General features: G+C 52.5%; 1 protein-coding gene across 1 annotated transcript in view; it reads left to right on the top strand.

Annotated features, from left to right (window-relative positions):
• Positions 1-15,472: 15,472 nt before the first annotated feature.
• The window catches only part of Gpc1 (glypican 1), a 28,645-nt gene continuing 27,565 nt past the window's right edge, over positions 15,473-16,552 (top strand). The window contains exon 1 of the mRNA XM_028890630.2: positions 15,473-15,925. Within this exon, the coding sequence (XP_028746463.1) occupies positions 15,760-15,925 (166 nt within the window). The 5' untranslated portion in view covers positions 15,473-15,759. The remainder of the gene's footprint in view (positions 15,926-16,552) is intronic.

Here is a 16,552-nt window from a genome sequence, read left to right on the forward strand (position 1 = left end):
CACTTCCTGGTCCCCAACCCACCTGGAGCTGTGCATGCCCTGGTATGACTGCAATGGGGGGATGGCCAGGGCCCTGGGCCATCTGCAGATGGGCACCACGCCCTGTGGGTGCCGCTGAACCACAAGCCCATGTGTAATGACAAGGCCGGCCGGCCTGTCCCTAGGGCTCCGAGCCAAGCATCAACAATTCTGAGCAGTGGTTTTGCTCTCTTTCTGAAAGAACTGGAGGGTGGGAGTCTTCACTCCCACTGCACATCCAATTTTCCGGATCAGCTCAGAAGCACTCAGAACCCAGAACCACTGCACAGAAGCACACCAGGCCAGGAGAGATTAAAACCGGCACCCGGCCTTCCCTCGGGGGTCTCTGTCCCCAGCCCCGGCACCCGGCCTTCCCCCGGGGGTCTCTGTCCCCAGGCCCCAGGCACCCGGCCTTCCCTCGGGGGTCTCTGTCCCCAGGCCCCAGGCACCCGGCCTTCCCTCGGGGGTCCCTGTCCCCAGCCCCGGCACCCGGCCTTCCCTTGGGGGTCCCTGTCCCCAGCCCCCAGGCAGTCCTCACGTCTACATCTCTGAGTTTAGCTGCCAGTGTTTAAAAAGATATGGTGGGGGCTAAGGAGATGTCTCAGTAAAGTGTTTGTCATGCACGCATGAAGAGCTGAATTCAACACCCAGCACCCAAGAAAAAAGGTGGCCACAAAGGCATGGACCTGTAAGCCCTGGGGAGGCACAGAGGAGGATTTCTGGGGCTTGCTGGTGAGCCAACCTATTTTTTTTTTAACTACTATTCTTATATTTGTTGACTTGGGTTTTTATTTGTTTTATTTTTGTGTGTGTGAAGGATGCCTGGAACAGCTTAAAGGAAGAACTATGTGTTTTGGCTCATGGGTTTGGGCTTCCAGTCCGTGGTTGTTTGGCTCTGCTGTTTCTGGGCAGGGGTGAGACAGAGCAACAGGGCAGGGGGGTGGAGAAGCAGAGCTGCTCACATCACGGTGGACAGAGAGCAGAGAGGGGTAGGGGAGGGAGGGGTTGAGGAGCATCTTCCCAGGGTAAGCTCCTGGTGACCTGTCTCTCCAATTAAGTCTTAGTGTAGCACCATCTCCAATAAAGCCATCACATTATGAGCATATTCATGGATGAGGTCAGACCCTCATGATCCGGCACTTCCCAAAGCTTAGTTCTGAACACTGCTACACTGGGGAACCAGATTTCAACACGTGAGCCGTTCAAAAATACTTGGTATCCAAACTACAAGAGTAGTGATGAGCACAATCAGGGCAATCACTCTGCGTGCGTGCGTGCGTGCGTGCGTGCGTATGTGCTTTGTGTGAGGTATGCATATCTGTGTGCATATGCTTGTGGAAACCAGAGGACATCTCTGGTGTCATCCCTCAGGAATGCCACCCACCTATTTTGAGACATCTTTCATTGGCTTACAGCTCGCTCATTAGACCAGTTGGGCTGGTCAGTGGGCACCAAAGACCTGCCTGTCTCTATTTCCCCTTTGTTGGGATCACAAGCATGTACCACCATGCCCTGCTCTTTTAACAGGAGTTTGGGGGATTGAACTCGGGTCCTGGTGCTTGCGGAAACAGGCGCTTTATCTGCCGAACCGCCTGTCCAGCCTGAAATAGTATAATTTCATAAAAACGAAAAACACAAATATTTTTAAATTAAAAGGGCATTGCAGTCACTGAGACAAATACACAAGACCTGCACAAGATCAAGCCAATTAAAATCCCAGTCCGGACAGAGGCAGGACTCGTGAAGTCCCACCCCGTCTGAGGGGCTATTGGCCCTTGATGGTTGCTGGGGGATGGGGAGTTTTCTTTCGGAGGGCTACCTCGGTCCAGCAGATGGTCCTACACCCAAGCACACTCAGACAGCACTAGACAGACTCAGTGGGTTTTAGAGAGAGAAAAAAGAAGAATACTTGGAGTTATGGAGGAACGTGGTGCGGAGGATTGGTGAGGGTCACTGAAGCAAAAGGTATGGGGTGGATTTGATCAAAATGTGTGTCTGCATTTGAGTATATGCCTAATGGAATTTTCAAATATTAAGAAATAAAAATTATTATTAAATCCAAGGTATCGTCAACATAGATGTTATGTTACCTGGAAATCAGAAAGTGCAACTAAAAAAGTGATTAGCCAGTTTAGTGACGCTGTGAGGTGCAAGGTCAGCAATTGCCACACACAGCAATGACCACTCTTAGGAGATGGAGGCACAGGGTGTAACTCCATCTCACAAATTCATGATTGTTTACAACACTTAGCTCTCTAAATGAGACAGACTAGAAAGATGTAAGCATGTCTATATAATGAACACTGTGGAACTTTGTTAAAAAGCAATCAAATAAACTAACCAAAGGGAAAGATCTGACACACACAGCAGTTCTGGGATGCAGACTCAATTTTGAGACGAGCACAGTTCTCTCAGCAATAATCTATAAATCCCGGGAGATTTCAGCGTGTGTTTATGAAACTGACAGGGCTGAGTCCAAGCTTCATGTGGAAAACATTTGAAAGAAAAGCCAAGGCACTTTGAAAAGTATGAAATATATATTTTGTAAAACACGGTATTTAAAAGAAAAAAAAAATAGTGTAGCCAGTGTAGCTGTGGCCCGGATCATGCCCGTCAACCAAATGGAACATCTCGAAGCAGTGGAACACAGCATGTGATGGTAGGCCAAACACCTGCCTTCACGTCACACGAGTGCACTCGGGGAGGGGACAAATTCTCGTGGTCGGATCCTCCCTGCAGATGCCCTCACAGACACACCCCGAGGTGAACTCCGCTAACTCTCCACCCACCCAACCCACAATCAAGCTGGAGCACCACACGGGTCCTGAGTTCCACCACACGGTTCCCGAGTTCCAGCACACGGTTCCCGAGTTCCAGCACACGGTTCCTGAGTTCCACCACATGGTTCCCGAGTTCCAACACACGGTTCCTGAGTTCCACCACATGGTTTCTGAGTTCCACACACGGGTCCCGAGTTCCACCACATGGTTTCTGAGTTCCACACACGGGTCCCGAGTTCCACCCATTTTCCCATTGTTTTTGGAGATTTTTAGTCAAATGGTGTGATTTTTTAAGTTATTAGGAATCTGAACTTGGCCAGGGTCTTTTTAATAAATATCTTGTTGTTTTGAATTATGACTGCTTTCAAAATCTTTCACGGGGAGAAGAGTTTGGGTTGTTTTGTAGCATGTTGTATGTTAACAACAATAATTCTATTCATGACTGATGGTATCATAAAAAGACACAACAGATTTCTCAGAATGTCCTATGACCTATGTACTTTACCACATCCAAGAAGCCTATCTAATCTAACATTTTAAATTACTATTAGTGTGTGTGTGTGTGTGTGTGTGTGTGTGTGTGTGTGTGTGTCCATGGTGCAGTCCATGGTGGGTATGTGGAGGTCATTTGACAATTTTGGGGTGTCAGTTATCTCTCTCCACCTTGCGTTCTAGAGATCAAACTCTGGTTCCAGGCGAAGTTGAACCATCTAGCCAGCCCAACATCTCTATTTTTAAGGTCAGAAAGTATACTCTTTGGAGATGTTCCAGAAACCCAGAGTTAACTCAAGGCTAAAAGGACTTAATTTAGAATTTGGTTTGGGGAAGCTATCAAAAGTGTGAAGGTGTTTAAAACACTTGCCTAAGGCCCTAGGTCACTGTCGGGCAAACGGACATGGCAATATGCAGTGACATGGCAATATGCAGTGACATGGCAATATGCAGTGACATGGCAATATGCAGTGACATGGCAATATGCAGTGACATGGCAATATGCAGTGACATGGTGCTTATGGAGGAGGCTACAAAGAACTTACGTCTTTTATACTTTCCTTAAATAAGCAAAGGGCAACAAAAAATAACATAAACATGAAAGCTGATAAAATACAAAATCTTTGTTGCTTAGGCCAATTGCTTAAAATATAAAATAAAACAAACAAACAAAAAACTGTCTTATTCAAGATCAAACTAAAACTCCAAAAACCCCTGTCCTCTTAACAGTGAACGCTCCACTCCAGCTTCCCATCAGTGTGTCATTGAACTTATTTTTTTTTTGAGCATAAATAAACGCTGTCAGTCTTAGTATATAACTACTAATAAAATTCATCCTCCATAGAGCTTCAGCTCTCTCTGCACAGGGTAGTTGTTGGGGTTGTTAGATTGTTCATTTGTTTAGTTTTGAGTCAGAGTCTCACTATAGTCCAAGCTATCCTCCTGCCTCAACCTCTAAACGCAGGGATTACAGTTATGTGTCATCCACCATTGCTGATTTTATGCAATCAGGTTTCATTTGAGTGTCCTTCTCTTTTTGTATTCCATAATTAATTGCTTTAAGGCAAAAGCACTCTTTTTTTCTTCTAATTAAAACAAGTCTTCATCGGGCGGTGGTGGCGCACGCCTTTAATCCCAGCATTTGGGAGGCAGAGCCAGGCGGATCTCTGTGAGTTTGAGGCCAGCCTGGCTACAGAGCAAGATCCAGGACTGGCACCAAAACTACAGAGAAACCCTGTCTCGAAAAACCAAAAAAAAAAAAAAAAGTCTTACAGGCTTTTCCTTATTAAAATCTTGTCCCTTCTTTTATCTTAAACATATTTTATATTAAACATAGTCATACGCCTTAGCTTCTTTTCCTATTGCTGTGGTAATGTACTCTGACAAAAGCAACTTATGCTAGAAGAGGTTTATTCTGATTTCCATCGTGGTGGGGAAGTCAAGGATGTGGAGCCAGAAGCAGTAGTCCCATCACATCCACCATCAGGAAAAGGGAGAGAGAGAGACAGAGACAGAGAGAGACAGAGAGAGACAGAGACAGAGAGAGACAGAGAGAGACAAAGACAGAGAGAGGGACAGAGACAGAGACAGAGAGAGACAGAGAGACAGAGACAGAGAGAGACGGAGAGAGAGAGAGACAGAGACAGAGAGAGACAGAGACAGAGACAGAGAGACAGAGACAGAGAGAGACGGAGAGAGAGAGACAGAGGGAGAGAGAGACAGAGACAGAGACAGAGAGAGATGGAGAGAGACAGAGACAGAGGAGGAGAGAGACAGAGAGATGCTGTTGCTCAGCACCCATCCTCCACTATACAGCCGACGACCCCAGCAGGAGAACCCCATCCACAGTGGGCCCATCTTCTCACCTCAGTTAACACAATCAGGACGCCCCAAAGCCACGCCCAGAGGCCAATCTGCTTCTCAGTTTTCACTGAATATTAAGGTTACTGTTTAAGGTTTAAAATTCTGATTAATATACGGAAGTGCAACTACCAAAATAATAAGGATAAGAGGAATGCTCACAGGTTGCCCCCCTTACCAGCTGGGGAAACATTTGAAGGGTTCCCAGTGGGTGCCTCCAGCCAATAATTGTGGCCCTCCTTGTGTGTACTGCGTTCCCTACACATACAAACCTGTGATTGGTTTACAAATTAGGCATGGTAAGAGATTAAACAATTACCAATAGCAAAGTGGAGGCCAGAGAGGCCATTGGATCCCCTGGGACTGGAGTTACAGACAGTTGTGAGCCGCCATGTGGGTGCTGGGAATTGAACCCAAGTCTTCTAACAAGAGTAGCTAGCGCTCGTAACCACTGAGGCATCTCTCCAGCCTCTCTTTGACCCAGCTGAAGTTATATTCAGCTTGTATTTGCAAGTCAAGCAAGGTTGGGCTCCTGGAGGCCTGACTGCCCAGTGATTCCCTCCAGACTCCTGTCCAGTGTGCTTTGTGGCCTGGTGTGGACACAGCTTACCATCTGAAGTCACTGGTGCAGGCCTAACACAATGCCACACACTAGGTGATTTATAAGGTTCTGGAGGCCAGGAAGCCCAAGATCAAGAGGCCCACAGTCTTCCAAGATGGCACCTTGTACACTGTCCTCTCGTGAGACAGCTACTATATCCTCACACGACTTAGAAAGACAACATCCCCACTCCCACAAGGCTTTCACATAATAGCACTAATGCCACGCCTAAGCACCAATCCCAACACTGCTGCCCCAGAGACTGAGTTTCCACATGAGTTTTGAAGAGGGATTTAAACCACAACAAGGTCTCTATGGCAACATGGCAGTGTTTGGGGTGTGTGAAAGGTCAACCAATCAGCAATGGGCTGCAGATTGGAAACTGAGCCAATGCCTGGTCCCCTCCAGCAGCTTGACAAGCTTCACCTCAGCTCAGTGGCTCCCTGTCCCTCTCCCTCCTGTGAGCAGCCTTAAAGGACTCTCAGTGTCTCCTACACAGAGTGCAGCCCAAGGCCTCTGACAGTTGAAAAAGAGGGTTGGCCCTGGACAAGGCCTAGCACCCAGAAGGCCAATGCAGACTAAGGTTAAACTGAGGATTCTAGCTGTAAATGGCACCTTCCCTGCCCGGAAGAGAGCTGGTTTCCCGGCATGGTGAAGACTGATACTCTGTACCAGCCTTCACAAACAGGAAAAGGAATGACCTCCGACAGTGCAGACAATCCCAACACTCAGGAGAATGGGGCAGAAGGGCTGCAAGTTCAAGGCTGCCTGGGCAACTTAAGGAGATCCTGCCTCAAAACAGAAAGGGTGGAGGGGCTGTGAATACATAGATCATTGATAGAGCACTTCATAAGGGTGGAGGGGCTGTGAATACATAGATCATTGATAGAGCACTTCATAAGGGTGGAGGGGCTGTGAATACATGGATCATTGATAGAACACTTCATAAGGGTGGAGGGGCTGTGAATACATAGATCATTGATAGAGCACTTGATAAGCCCTAGCATGTACAAAGCCCTGGGTTCAACCTTCAGTACAAAGGAGTTTTGTTGCAGATTGATTGACAAGGCTCAGGAGGCCAGCTCACTGCCTCCTTCTTCCCTTCCACAGCAGGAAGAGGCTGGCTCACTTGGCCTCCTTCTCCTGTCCTCTAAGTGAGGAAGAGGCTGGTTGGTTGTAACCAGGTCCTGGTGGACTAGCCTGGGGCAGGGCACTGGTGGTTGGCTCTGGTCTATCCTGCAGCTGTCAAGGGCACTCCTTGCTTCTAATTGAGTTTCCAGAGGCCTGTTCTGCCCTCCTCAGCTTCTGCTGAGGAGAGATTTGTGGCACCGCAGGGCACTTGGGGGGCATTTTAGGTCAGATCTCGGGGCTCTGAGCTTTCATGCTGAAGAACAGCTTGCCGCAGTTTTTAGGAACAGGGATGTTGCCTTGGCACGGCTCTGTTCCTCCAGCCCCCACCACATTCTAACTCTGGTATCCCATGCTCGAGCCACTTTGGAAGGATGACAGTGTCAACCCTGCATGGAGCTGGCTCCATCCCAGGCTGCCCGAGGCTACACTTCACCAACTTACCCCTCAGGAACACCCTGTTCTCTTGGGCTTTACTGGAAGAAGATTCACATAACAAAACCACCATAGAGCCATTTACATCACTGGGGAAAAAATACCTACTCAGTTCCTCTGCCCTCTCTACAGCTGACCTTTTTACCTTTGATTATAAAGCCTCTTTATATTTTCTAAAAACTACATCCCTTTCAGGGGTGGTTTGCAGGACTTTTCTCTGAGCCTCTGGGCTTGTCCTTTTACTTTTTTTTTTTTTTTTTATATAATACTTACTTGGTGCACAGTTTTAAAAAAAAAAATTGATGAAGCCAAATTTATCTACTTTTAAATTTTTGTTTTGTGCCAAACATCACAGGCAGGAATCCTTTTCTAAATCCCAAATCACAAAGGTTTTTCATCTAGGATTTTCTTCTAAGAGTTTTATCATTTTAGCTCTTTGAGGCTTTTGATCCATTTCAAGTTAATCTTTGTGTATGATGTGAGGGAAAGTCTAGCCTCAGCTGTCCTGGACTCAGTTGTTAAAGAGACTATTCTTTCTCCCATTAATAGTCTTGGTATTCTTGTCGATGGCAAATGACCACAGATGTACAGGCTTTATGTCTGAGTCCTCAATACCATTGGTCTGTATGTCTGTTTTGATTACCACAGCTTTGTAGTGAAATTTTAATGTGAGTCTCCAGCTTTAATATGGAGACTTTACTGTGGCTATTCAGAGAGCAGTCTACACCTCCTCCGGGTGCTCGGTGGCTAGCCTGATGATGTAACAGGCCAGCACTTCCACCCTCTATGGTCTCCACCTTAAGAAGGAAAGCACTCAGACGTGAGGCCCTCAGGAAGAGTGAGACTGTCATACCTACTCCTATAAAAACACTTTGGCCAAACCATCACTAGAGGGCAAGAGTCAAGGGCCAGGCCAGCTAGCAATGCCATCTCTAAGAAGGGCACTCCACTTCCTGTGTCCACCCTCTCCTGAGTAAGAGTGGTTTGATTCAAGGCTAGGGCATGCAGCTGCGTGTGGCTAGCTGGCAAGCTCACTCTTCATCGGGTCGCTGCCATAGGCTGTGGGTCCCAGCTTCCTGAACTATAATCATCAGCTGGGGTTTACTTCAGTGGTATTCCCTCACCTCCTCTTGGATTGGCCAGTGGCTATTTGGGAACAACACTCTACCCCCAGCCCCAGGGCTGGAATCCTCCTCCACGTCCAGCTGCGCCTGGCTGGGTAAGAAGGGTCTCCCTGACCCACCCAGGAATCTGGAACAGACCCTCCCTCCCACTGAGCCGCTCAGCCTGGCTTCTCTCGGGTAGGCATACATCCCTGCTCTTGCAGCAAGACGCTGGCACTCACAGAGAAGTGCAGACCCTGCTGTTTCCCCCTCTCAGGGTCAAGAAGCTGCACACCCCACCGGTCCAGGTCTACTGCCCTTGGCTCTTATCCTCTATGGTCCATCTGGCAAAAGTGTCTTCATAGAGGGGAATACACATGGGGTCGCAGCTCACCGACTGAGACTGTACAACCTGCTCTCCAGGCGCTTGCGATGCCCTCCCCTTAACAAGACTCTTCCCTAGGAGCCCCTCTAGTGCCTACAGTGTAGACCTTAGTCCTGATGCAATACAAACCTGGGTCCTCTGTTGTGGAGTATTAGTTGAAGGTGTGTTACATTGTTTATGCTGTGGAACATTTGTTTAATGATACAAAGATGTGTTGCATTCTTTTATGCTGCATTTGTTTAACTCTGTGAAGCTGGCGTTATTTCGCCTGTCTAAAATACCTGATTGGTCTAATAAAGAGCTGAATGGCCAATAGCGAGGCAAGAGAAAGGATAGGCAGGGCTGGCAGGCAGAGAGAATAAATAGAGGAGAAATCTGGGAAGAGAGGATCAAGGAACAAGAAAAGGAGAAGGACTCCAGGGTCCAGCCACCCAGCTACACAGCCAGCCACAGAGTAAGAAGTAAAGAAAGGAATATAGACTAGAGAAAGGTAAAAACCCAGAGGCAAAAGGTAGATGGGATAATTTAAGAAAAGCTGCCAAGAAATAAGCCAAGCTAAGGCTGGGCATTTATAAGTAAGAATAAACCTCGGTGTATTAATTTCGGGAGCTGGGTGGCAGGCCCCCAAAGTTTAGCCAGAATTAAAAAAAAAAACCTAACTACAATCCTCCTCAGCCAAGTGCTCTCCAGCCTGCATGCTGCCATCAAGGGTTGCTGAGTCCACAACCACCTCCTAGCAGGCCTGTGGCTCCTAGCCCCAGACAGAGATGGATGTCCACTCTAGCTCTCTGCTTTTCCGTGCCTGGGAGACAAAGGTACCCTACCAAGCCACTGCCCCTTGTCCAGCTCAGCTCTGAGGTAACTCTCCCTAGGGTTAGTCCTGATGGCAACAGCTGGGAGCCCTACAACGACCTCACCATGGGCAGCAACGTCTGGAACAGCCATGAGGAAGGCAGAGTCCTCTTTCCACGCTGCTCAGAGTGGTTGTGCCTCTGCAGAGCTGGCACATAGCATCTACTTTAGTGTCTGGGCCCTGAGTTAGGTCATATCTGCGGATGTACACAAAAGCCGGATAGTGGCATTGTCTGGATGGTGTGGCAGGGGAGTTTCTATTAGAGTTATGTTGGTAAATGGCCTTGTTCCGAGTAGGCTGACATGTCCCAAGCACATGTGAATGCCGCAGGGACCTTCACAACACCCTGGCCCTGACCCACATGCCCTGAAGCAATATGGCCAGGATTTGTAGGCCACACTTTAAACAACAGTGGTGCTCCCAAATAGTTAGGTGCCAGGCCTTCTACATGTCAGCGAGCTTCTTCCTAAAACAGATGGAAGTTCACCGTGGAGGCTGTGGCTGGTCGTGCCAGGCCTGGCCCACCAGGCAGGACTTATCTCCACAGCTACTAACCAGGTATGTTCAATTGCCCTTACCCACTAGGTGGTCGTGGCGCATGCCTTTAATCCTAGCACTCAGGATGCAGAGGCAGGCAGACCTCTGAGTTCCAAGCCAACCTGATCTACAGAGCGAGTTTCAGGACTACACAGAGAACCCTGCCTCAAAAAAACCAAAATCAAACAAAACAAAAATTGGCCTTACCCTCGAAGTGGCTGTTTGGAACACCAAATAAGCCCTGGAGCTAGGTCACCTTAAGAGCCATGCCCATCACACAAGAGTGATGAGGTCTAGAGGCAAGAGGGCCTCTGTGCCTCCCGAGGTTTCAGGAGCTCTATCTATATAACTACAAAACCCTTCAGTTCCAAACCTCTGGAGCTGGAAGTGCCTATGAAGCCTTTCTCAGGGGACGCTGGAATCTGAGAGTGGCCGGGAGAGCATGTGACTCAGTAGACATGCCCTTCTAGAGATGTGGACAAGGCTCCTGCAGCTGCTGTCACATGCACTCGGGCCTCTGAGCTCGGCTCTGCTGGCAGAGTCCCTGCAGGCTTCTTCTGAGTGAAGCTGGTTTTACAAAAAGAAAAGGCAGGCTGCATGGATTGCAGACCGGACCAGAAGCTGTCTAAGTAGAAAAGTTTCAGGAGAGGCAGGCAGAAGCCACACAAAGAAAAGAAGATGAGTCCAGGAGACTACCTAGCTCCTACAGTGCAGGCCCCCAAGGTTATCAGCACACTAGTCTCTCGGCACCTATCAGTCATGTGGACAGCTTTGTCCAAACACATCAGACCTGGCTGGGTACTCATGTCCAAGTTTCCTCTCTCCTGGGTGACCTGTCCCAGAGTCAGGGCAGCAAAGCAGGAAAACAGCTCCAGGGACACAAGGACGGCAGGGCCCAGAGCTGAATGTCTGGAGCTATCTCCTGCTGCGGCGCTCAGACAGAGACAGAAGAGGGCTTCTGCAGGCGCATAGCCGCAGCCCATATGGGTGGCCCGACCTCGTCTAAGCAGGCCTTCTTTCAGCTGGCCTGGGTACGGAGACATGCCCAGACTTCCGGCTGATCAAAGGGACCTGGGATTCAGCCGAGCCGTAGAGCTGCCAAAGTGCTGCCTTGATGTGGAGTGCCTGCAGGCAGGGGTTTGGGACAGGCAGGGGGTGAGTACAGGTAGGACCACCCCTGAGTAGAATGTGCCAATGCCCTCTCCATCCTGCACCCCACGCACCCCATGCCTACTCCAACAGCCCCCAAGTCCTGGAAGCGAGGGCAGTTTTGGAACTCAGACTTGAGGCTCAGCGCCTCAGTACTGGGTACCTGATCTAGGACTAAGAGGACTTTGCAGGGACTTACTTCGTGTCTGAGGAATGAGGGAAACAGCACCATACTTCCTAGAGCCCATACAGGGGTGATCTCTGGGGTCTACCTCGGTCCGAGACCCCATGTGAAACCCCAGATGTCATCCTGACCTAACAGTAATGAGACTGCATTCCCCCAGACACAGAGAGAAAAAAAAACGGAAACACTGCAGTGCTCTGGGCAGTGAAAGGGAGGGGGCCAGCTCGCCTGGCTACGCAGAGCCACTCAGGGTCCGGCTTCCTTCGGCCATTTGCCGAAATATCTCTAGGGAGGTAGCTGTCTGGATCCCCTGAGCTGCGCCATGCTGCCAGCCGCTCCTGGAGGCCACTTTTCTCCCACCAGCATCTGCTTCTTTCCTCGGGGTGCTACCCAGGGTGGGGTCCCTACAGAGATGTGGGCACCCTAGGTTTTTCCATATTTCCCAGGCACCATGCCACCTCCTAAGAGGCCAAAGTGCCATCACCTGTCACTTGAGCCTAGCCCACGCCTCTGACCCCTGCGGCCGGCTGGCACCACTTTGCATCTGTTAACAGATGGTGGCTTTGACGGCTGTCTTTTTGGAAGTTGCTTTGGGAGCCACTGAAAGATGCTCACGAAGCCAAAGAGAACATGAAACATGGTGGCTGCACCGGCTGGGGGAGGCAGCGCCAAATCACGGGAAAAGGGGGAGGCCAGTAGACTTGCTAGGAACCAGCAAGACCTCCAGCCTGTCCCGGTGTCCCTCTGAGTGGTCAGGGCTCAAAACCCCGCCCCTCCCCCCCCCAGATCCCTTCAGGACTCTTATGGAAGCTGGGAGCTTGGGACCAAGCACTCTCTCCTCAGCTCCATACTATGTGACAATAGACATGTAGGCCCTAGCCTCATCTGGCTTGGAGGAATGCAGTTTCTCTTTCTGATTTGTTTTCTACCCCATTCACGTCTACTTTCTCTCTCACATCCATACCATACTTTGGGCAGGCAAGAACCCCGAGGCATCCCTGCGTGCTCTGCATACAATGGCCCCAGCACCCATCCTTCCAAAATCTCTCATTGTAACCCCATTCCCAGCTGCCACAGGAGGTAGGCCCAACCAAGTTAAAGCCTGTATTTGGCATCCAATGCCCTAGGGGGACTTGGGCCAAGCTATGCCAGGGCCTAGCTGAGGAGGGATGGTTAGTTTGTTGCCTGTGTTGCCTCGTACGTGACTGCATCTCTACAGCCAGGAGCCCAGGGGCAGGTAAGGCAGGGTCTGGTGGATGCAGCTGTCAGCTCAGGAATAATGCGGTTCCGGCAGCCAGGGCTTGGCGATGCAGGGTGGGGTGGAGGGCAGGCAGCATCTTTCTGTTCCTCCCAAGGCCTCGTCACTTTGACTGCAGCTGGGCAGCTTCAGCAGAGTCCCCTCTGCCACGAGGTCCCTCCGCTCCTGCCGCCTGGACAACTATTCCCTGCTCGGCCCCCTTGTTCTCCTTCACCAAGGCTCTGACAGGTCCTGCCTACCTAGAGCTGAGAGCACTAGATTGCCTATGTCCCGCCTTGCCTCTTGGCTTAAAGTCTGTCTTGGACATGGGCTGAGATGGTGGAAGGGCCTCACGGTATATCCCAGTAAGGACGAAGGACCACCGTGAACTCTAAAGACAGCACCCAGCAATGGGGCAGCTTGCTTCCGGCACCTTCAGTATATCCCAAATGTCGTGGTAAGAACTCCTTTCACCTCCAGAGGACAGGGGTGCTATGCTGTGAGCTGGGTCCTACTCAAGAAGCTGGTGAGTGGTGGGTCCCATGTCTGTTTCCTTTTATCCAAGGCTGAAGCAAGTGAGTTAGCTCAGGTGCCACCTAACTAGGTAGCAGGAATAGAAACATCACCTTGGTGTAACATACCCATCCGAAGGCCCCTCCCTGGGGGCCACAAGGCCACTGCCATTCCTGGTGCCCTACCCTGCAAAGGGAGGGGAGGCTGCTGGGGACCTGCCAGCCCTTACATGCTGCCCTCTCGCTCCCTGTCAGTTCCACAGCAGGCCCTGAGCTGTTCACATACCAGGTCCCTCAAGGTTATGGAGAATCCAGTGTGGAGAGGCGCATCCCTCTGGAGGGAGGTCTTGGCTGCCAGTACTGTGACCTGAGGGAAGGTGCTATGCCGTACTTCTGCAGGCAGAGAGATAAGGATGTCCCTAGGAGAGGGAGCCACCCTATACAGAGCATCACCTGAGCTAGCATCACAGAAAGGGTCGCCATATTCTAGAGATCTGCCATCTGGGGCCCAGAAGTGGCTCAGACGCTAAACCTGCCCTGAGGAACTATCTAGTCTGGTCAAGTCACAAAGAGGCATGCAGTGGTGATGGTGATGGGTCACACATGGGGCCTCTATTGAGCCTCAGCCAAGTTGAACCCCGAGTCAATTCCCAGGCCACCAAGGAGGTCACCTCCCAATCCCCAGGCACATGGCGGGAGGCCAGACGACATGGAAAGCACATAAGGTAAGCTGGAGCCTGGGCCAGTTGCAAGTACCCTATTGAAGGCAGTAAGGGGCCAAAGCTGGCCTGACCAGGAGGAGCAGGGCTCAGCATGCAGTGCGCAGGGGTTGCTGAGTCAGGAAAAGTGTTATGGCGCAGGGGTTTGAGGAGATCTGCCCTCTCGGACTGGGTCTCCATTGCTGCTCCTAAGCAATAACTGTGTGCACGGGGTAACTTCAATGGGAGTTAGGGAACCCAGCCTCCTGAGAGCAACAGTCCAAGCGTGTAGAAGCCCTGATGGGAGGGGCATCTGAGGCATGGGTGATTAGTTAGGGGTGTTGTCACAAACCCACAGGTCCTGACCCAGCCGAACCAAGAGCCCTGCACTCTTTTGTCACATTGGGGTTATCTTACTACCCTCAACCAAGTGGGCGACTTTCGTTTGCTTTCTTCCCATTTCCAGATGAGGTACCTGGGTCCACAGTCTGACCTCAGCTACGATGACCTCTACCCACAGGGTAGAGGGAAGAGAAGGAGGGACACTGCCAGCAGCAGCAGCCAAGCAAGAAACTCGGAACCCAGCACCACCAGCGCCCAGGTGGGGTGCCAGGCACCCTCCCCTCCTCCCCATCATCCCTGCAGCCTGGACCCGCTTGGCCGCTGATGGTCCGCCACAGCATGTCTGGGGTTGAGCTGCCCTGCATAGTTTCCTTACTACACGGCTCTTTTCAGAGGTCACCTGCCACCCTGCATCCAAGCCCACAGACCTGCCTCTACCCCATTGCTTTTGTCGCCCGAGCTCCTAAGGAGTCACGAAGAGGGGACCGAAACACCCGCTGACAATCTGCAACAATTAAGTCATCCGAGCTGGTGAAGGCTAGTTTTTTTTGGCCAGTTTCCCGCGTTCAGCCCCCTCACCCTCCTCCAAAACACGTCAGATGAGAACTGGAGCCCTGCAGAAGCGGCTAGAAAGGGCGTAGGGAGGTAGGAGCTGTTGTGGGGGTGCAGGTGAGCAGAGAAGCGAGGGACCAGGACAGAGTGGTGGAAGCGCAGAGAGAGAAAGCCGGGTACAGTGAAGGATGGAGAGGAGCAAAGGGGTGCCGAATTCAGCAGGGGGCGGGGAAGTCCATGATTGGCCAGGCGAGGACGTGATGTCACGTCCGGCGAGGGAAGCCCTGCCTCAGCGGTCCCCCCCCCCCGCCCCGCCCCCGCCCCCACAGGTGGTGCCTCCGCCCTGAGTGCTGGGTTTGGGGGGAGGGGGTGGCGCCTTCGAGGACCCTGGACTCAGCTTTGCGTTCCAGGCTCCCCCTCCTCCTAGAGCAACCGAGCACATCACGTGGACTGGAAGGGCCTCCCCCCTCCCAAGAGCGAAGGAGCGCCCGGTGCGCCCCGATCGTGCCCCCAGCCGCGCCCCGCCCCGCCCCTCCCCGCCCGGGCGCTCCCTCTTCCCGCCCGCGCTCCCCGCCCTCCCTGCCCCTCTCCGCGGCCGCCGTGGGGCCGGGCGGGCGGCGGGGAGGCGCAGAGCCGGGACTGCGCGTTCGCCCGCCGCGCTCTGGGCGGCCCGACTGAGCGGCTGGACCTCGCGCCTCGCGCCTCGCGCCCCGCGCCGCAGTCGCAGCCGGCTTTTGTTGTCTCCGCCTCCTCGGCCGCCGCCGCCGCCGCCTCTGGACCACGAGCCGCGCGCGCCGGGACCTTGGCTCTGCCCTTCGCAGACTAGGCTGAGCGGGCCGGCCGGGAGCGAGGGAGGCGCGCGCGGGCGGCCAGGGAGCCGCGGGGCCCCCGCCATGGAGCTCCGGGCCCGAGGCTGGTGGCTTCTGTGCGCGATCGCCGCGCTGGTCGCCTGCGCCCGCGGGGACCCCGCCAGCAAGAGCCGGAGCTGCAGCGAAGTCCGCCAGATCTACGGGGACAAGGGCTTTAGCCTGAGCGACGTGCCCCAGGCAGAGATCTCGGGTGAGTAAGGGTGCGGCGTCCCGGGACTCCGGACCCCAGCACTTAGGAGGAGGTCTGCTCTGGGCCCCTGACCCGTGCGCCGCAGCTAGCCCCGGGCGCCAGAACCCGCCACCTAGACTTGGAGTGGCCTCCTGCGCCTCAGCTGCTCTGTACCCCGCGGCCCTCGACTCTAAGCTCCGATCCGCTCTGTTGCTTCCCAGTTCCCGGTCACTACGCGCTGGAGTCCCTTCCCCATAGCGCTGTTCTGGCCCGGCTAGGGACGAGGGGACGCCGGCGCGGTGCACTCCCTTTGGGTCAGGGTTGGAGCTGGGCGTCTTCAGCCCCTGGCTTGGCCCAGTGTGCCGCCGGGGCGACAATCCCAGCTCCGGGGCAGCGTGCCTGCCGCCCTTGTGGTGGATCAAGCGGTAGCTGTGGGGCGGTCTGTTGGGGCACAGCTCCCACTGGCAGCGGGCTAGGAACTTCTCTATGCGGACCTCTCCCAGAGGCGTCAAGGTTCTGCTTAGGAGTTCCCGCGGGTCCACGGCACGAGCAGCCTAAGTGGGACTTATGGGAGGAGATCCTATCCTTCAAGCCTGGATTCCAAAGAAATGTGAGCCGGCTGTGGGCTTCAGGCGACCCCCGGGTTCG

The sequence above is a fragment of the Peromyscus leucopus genome, chromosome 13 (genome assembly GCF_004664715.2).
Source record: "Peromyscus leucopus breed LL Stock chromosome 13, UCI_PerLeu_2.1, whole genome shotgun sequence".
In the NCBI taxonomy this organism is placed as follows: Eukaryota; Metazoa; Chordata; class Mammalia; order Rodentia; family Cricetidae; genus Peromyscus; species Peromyscus leucopus.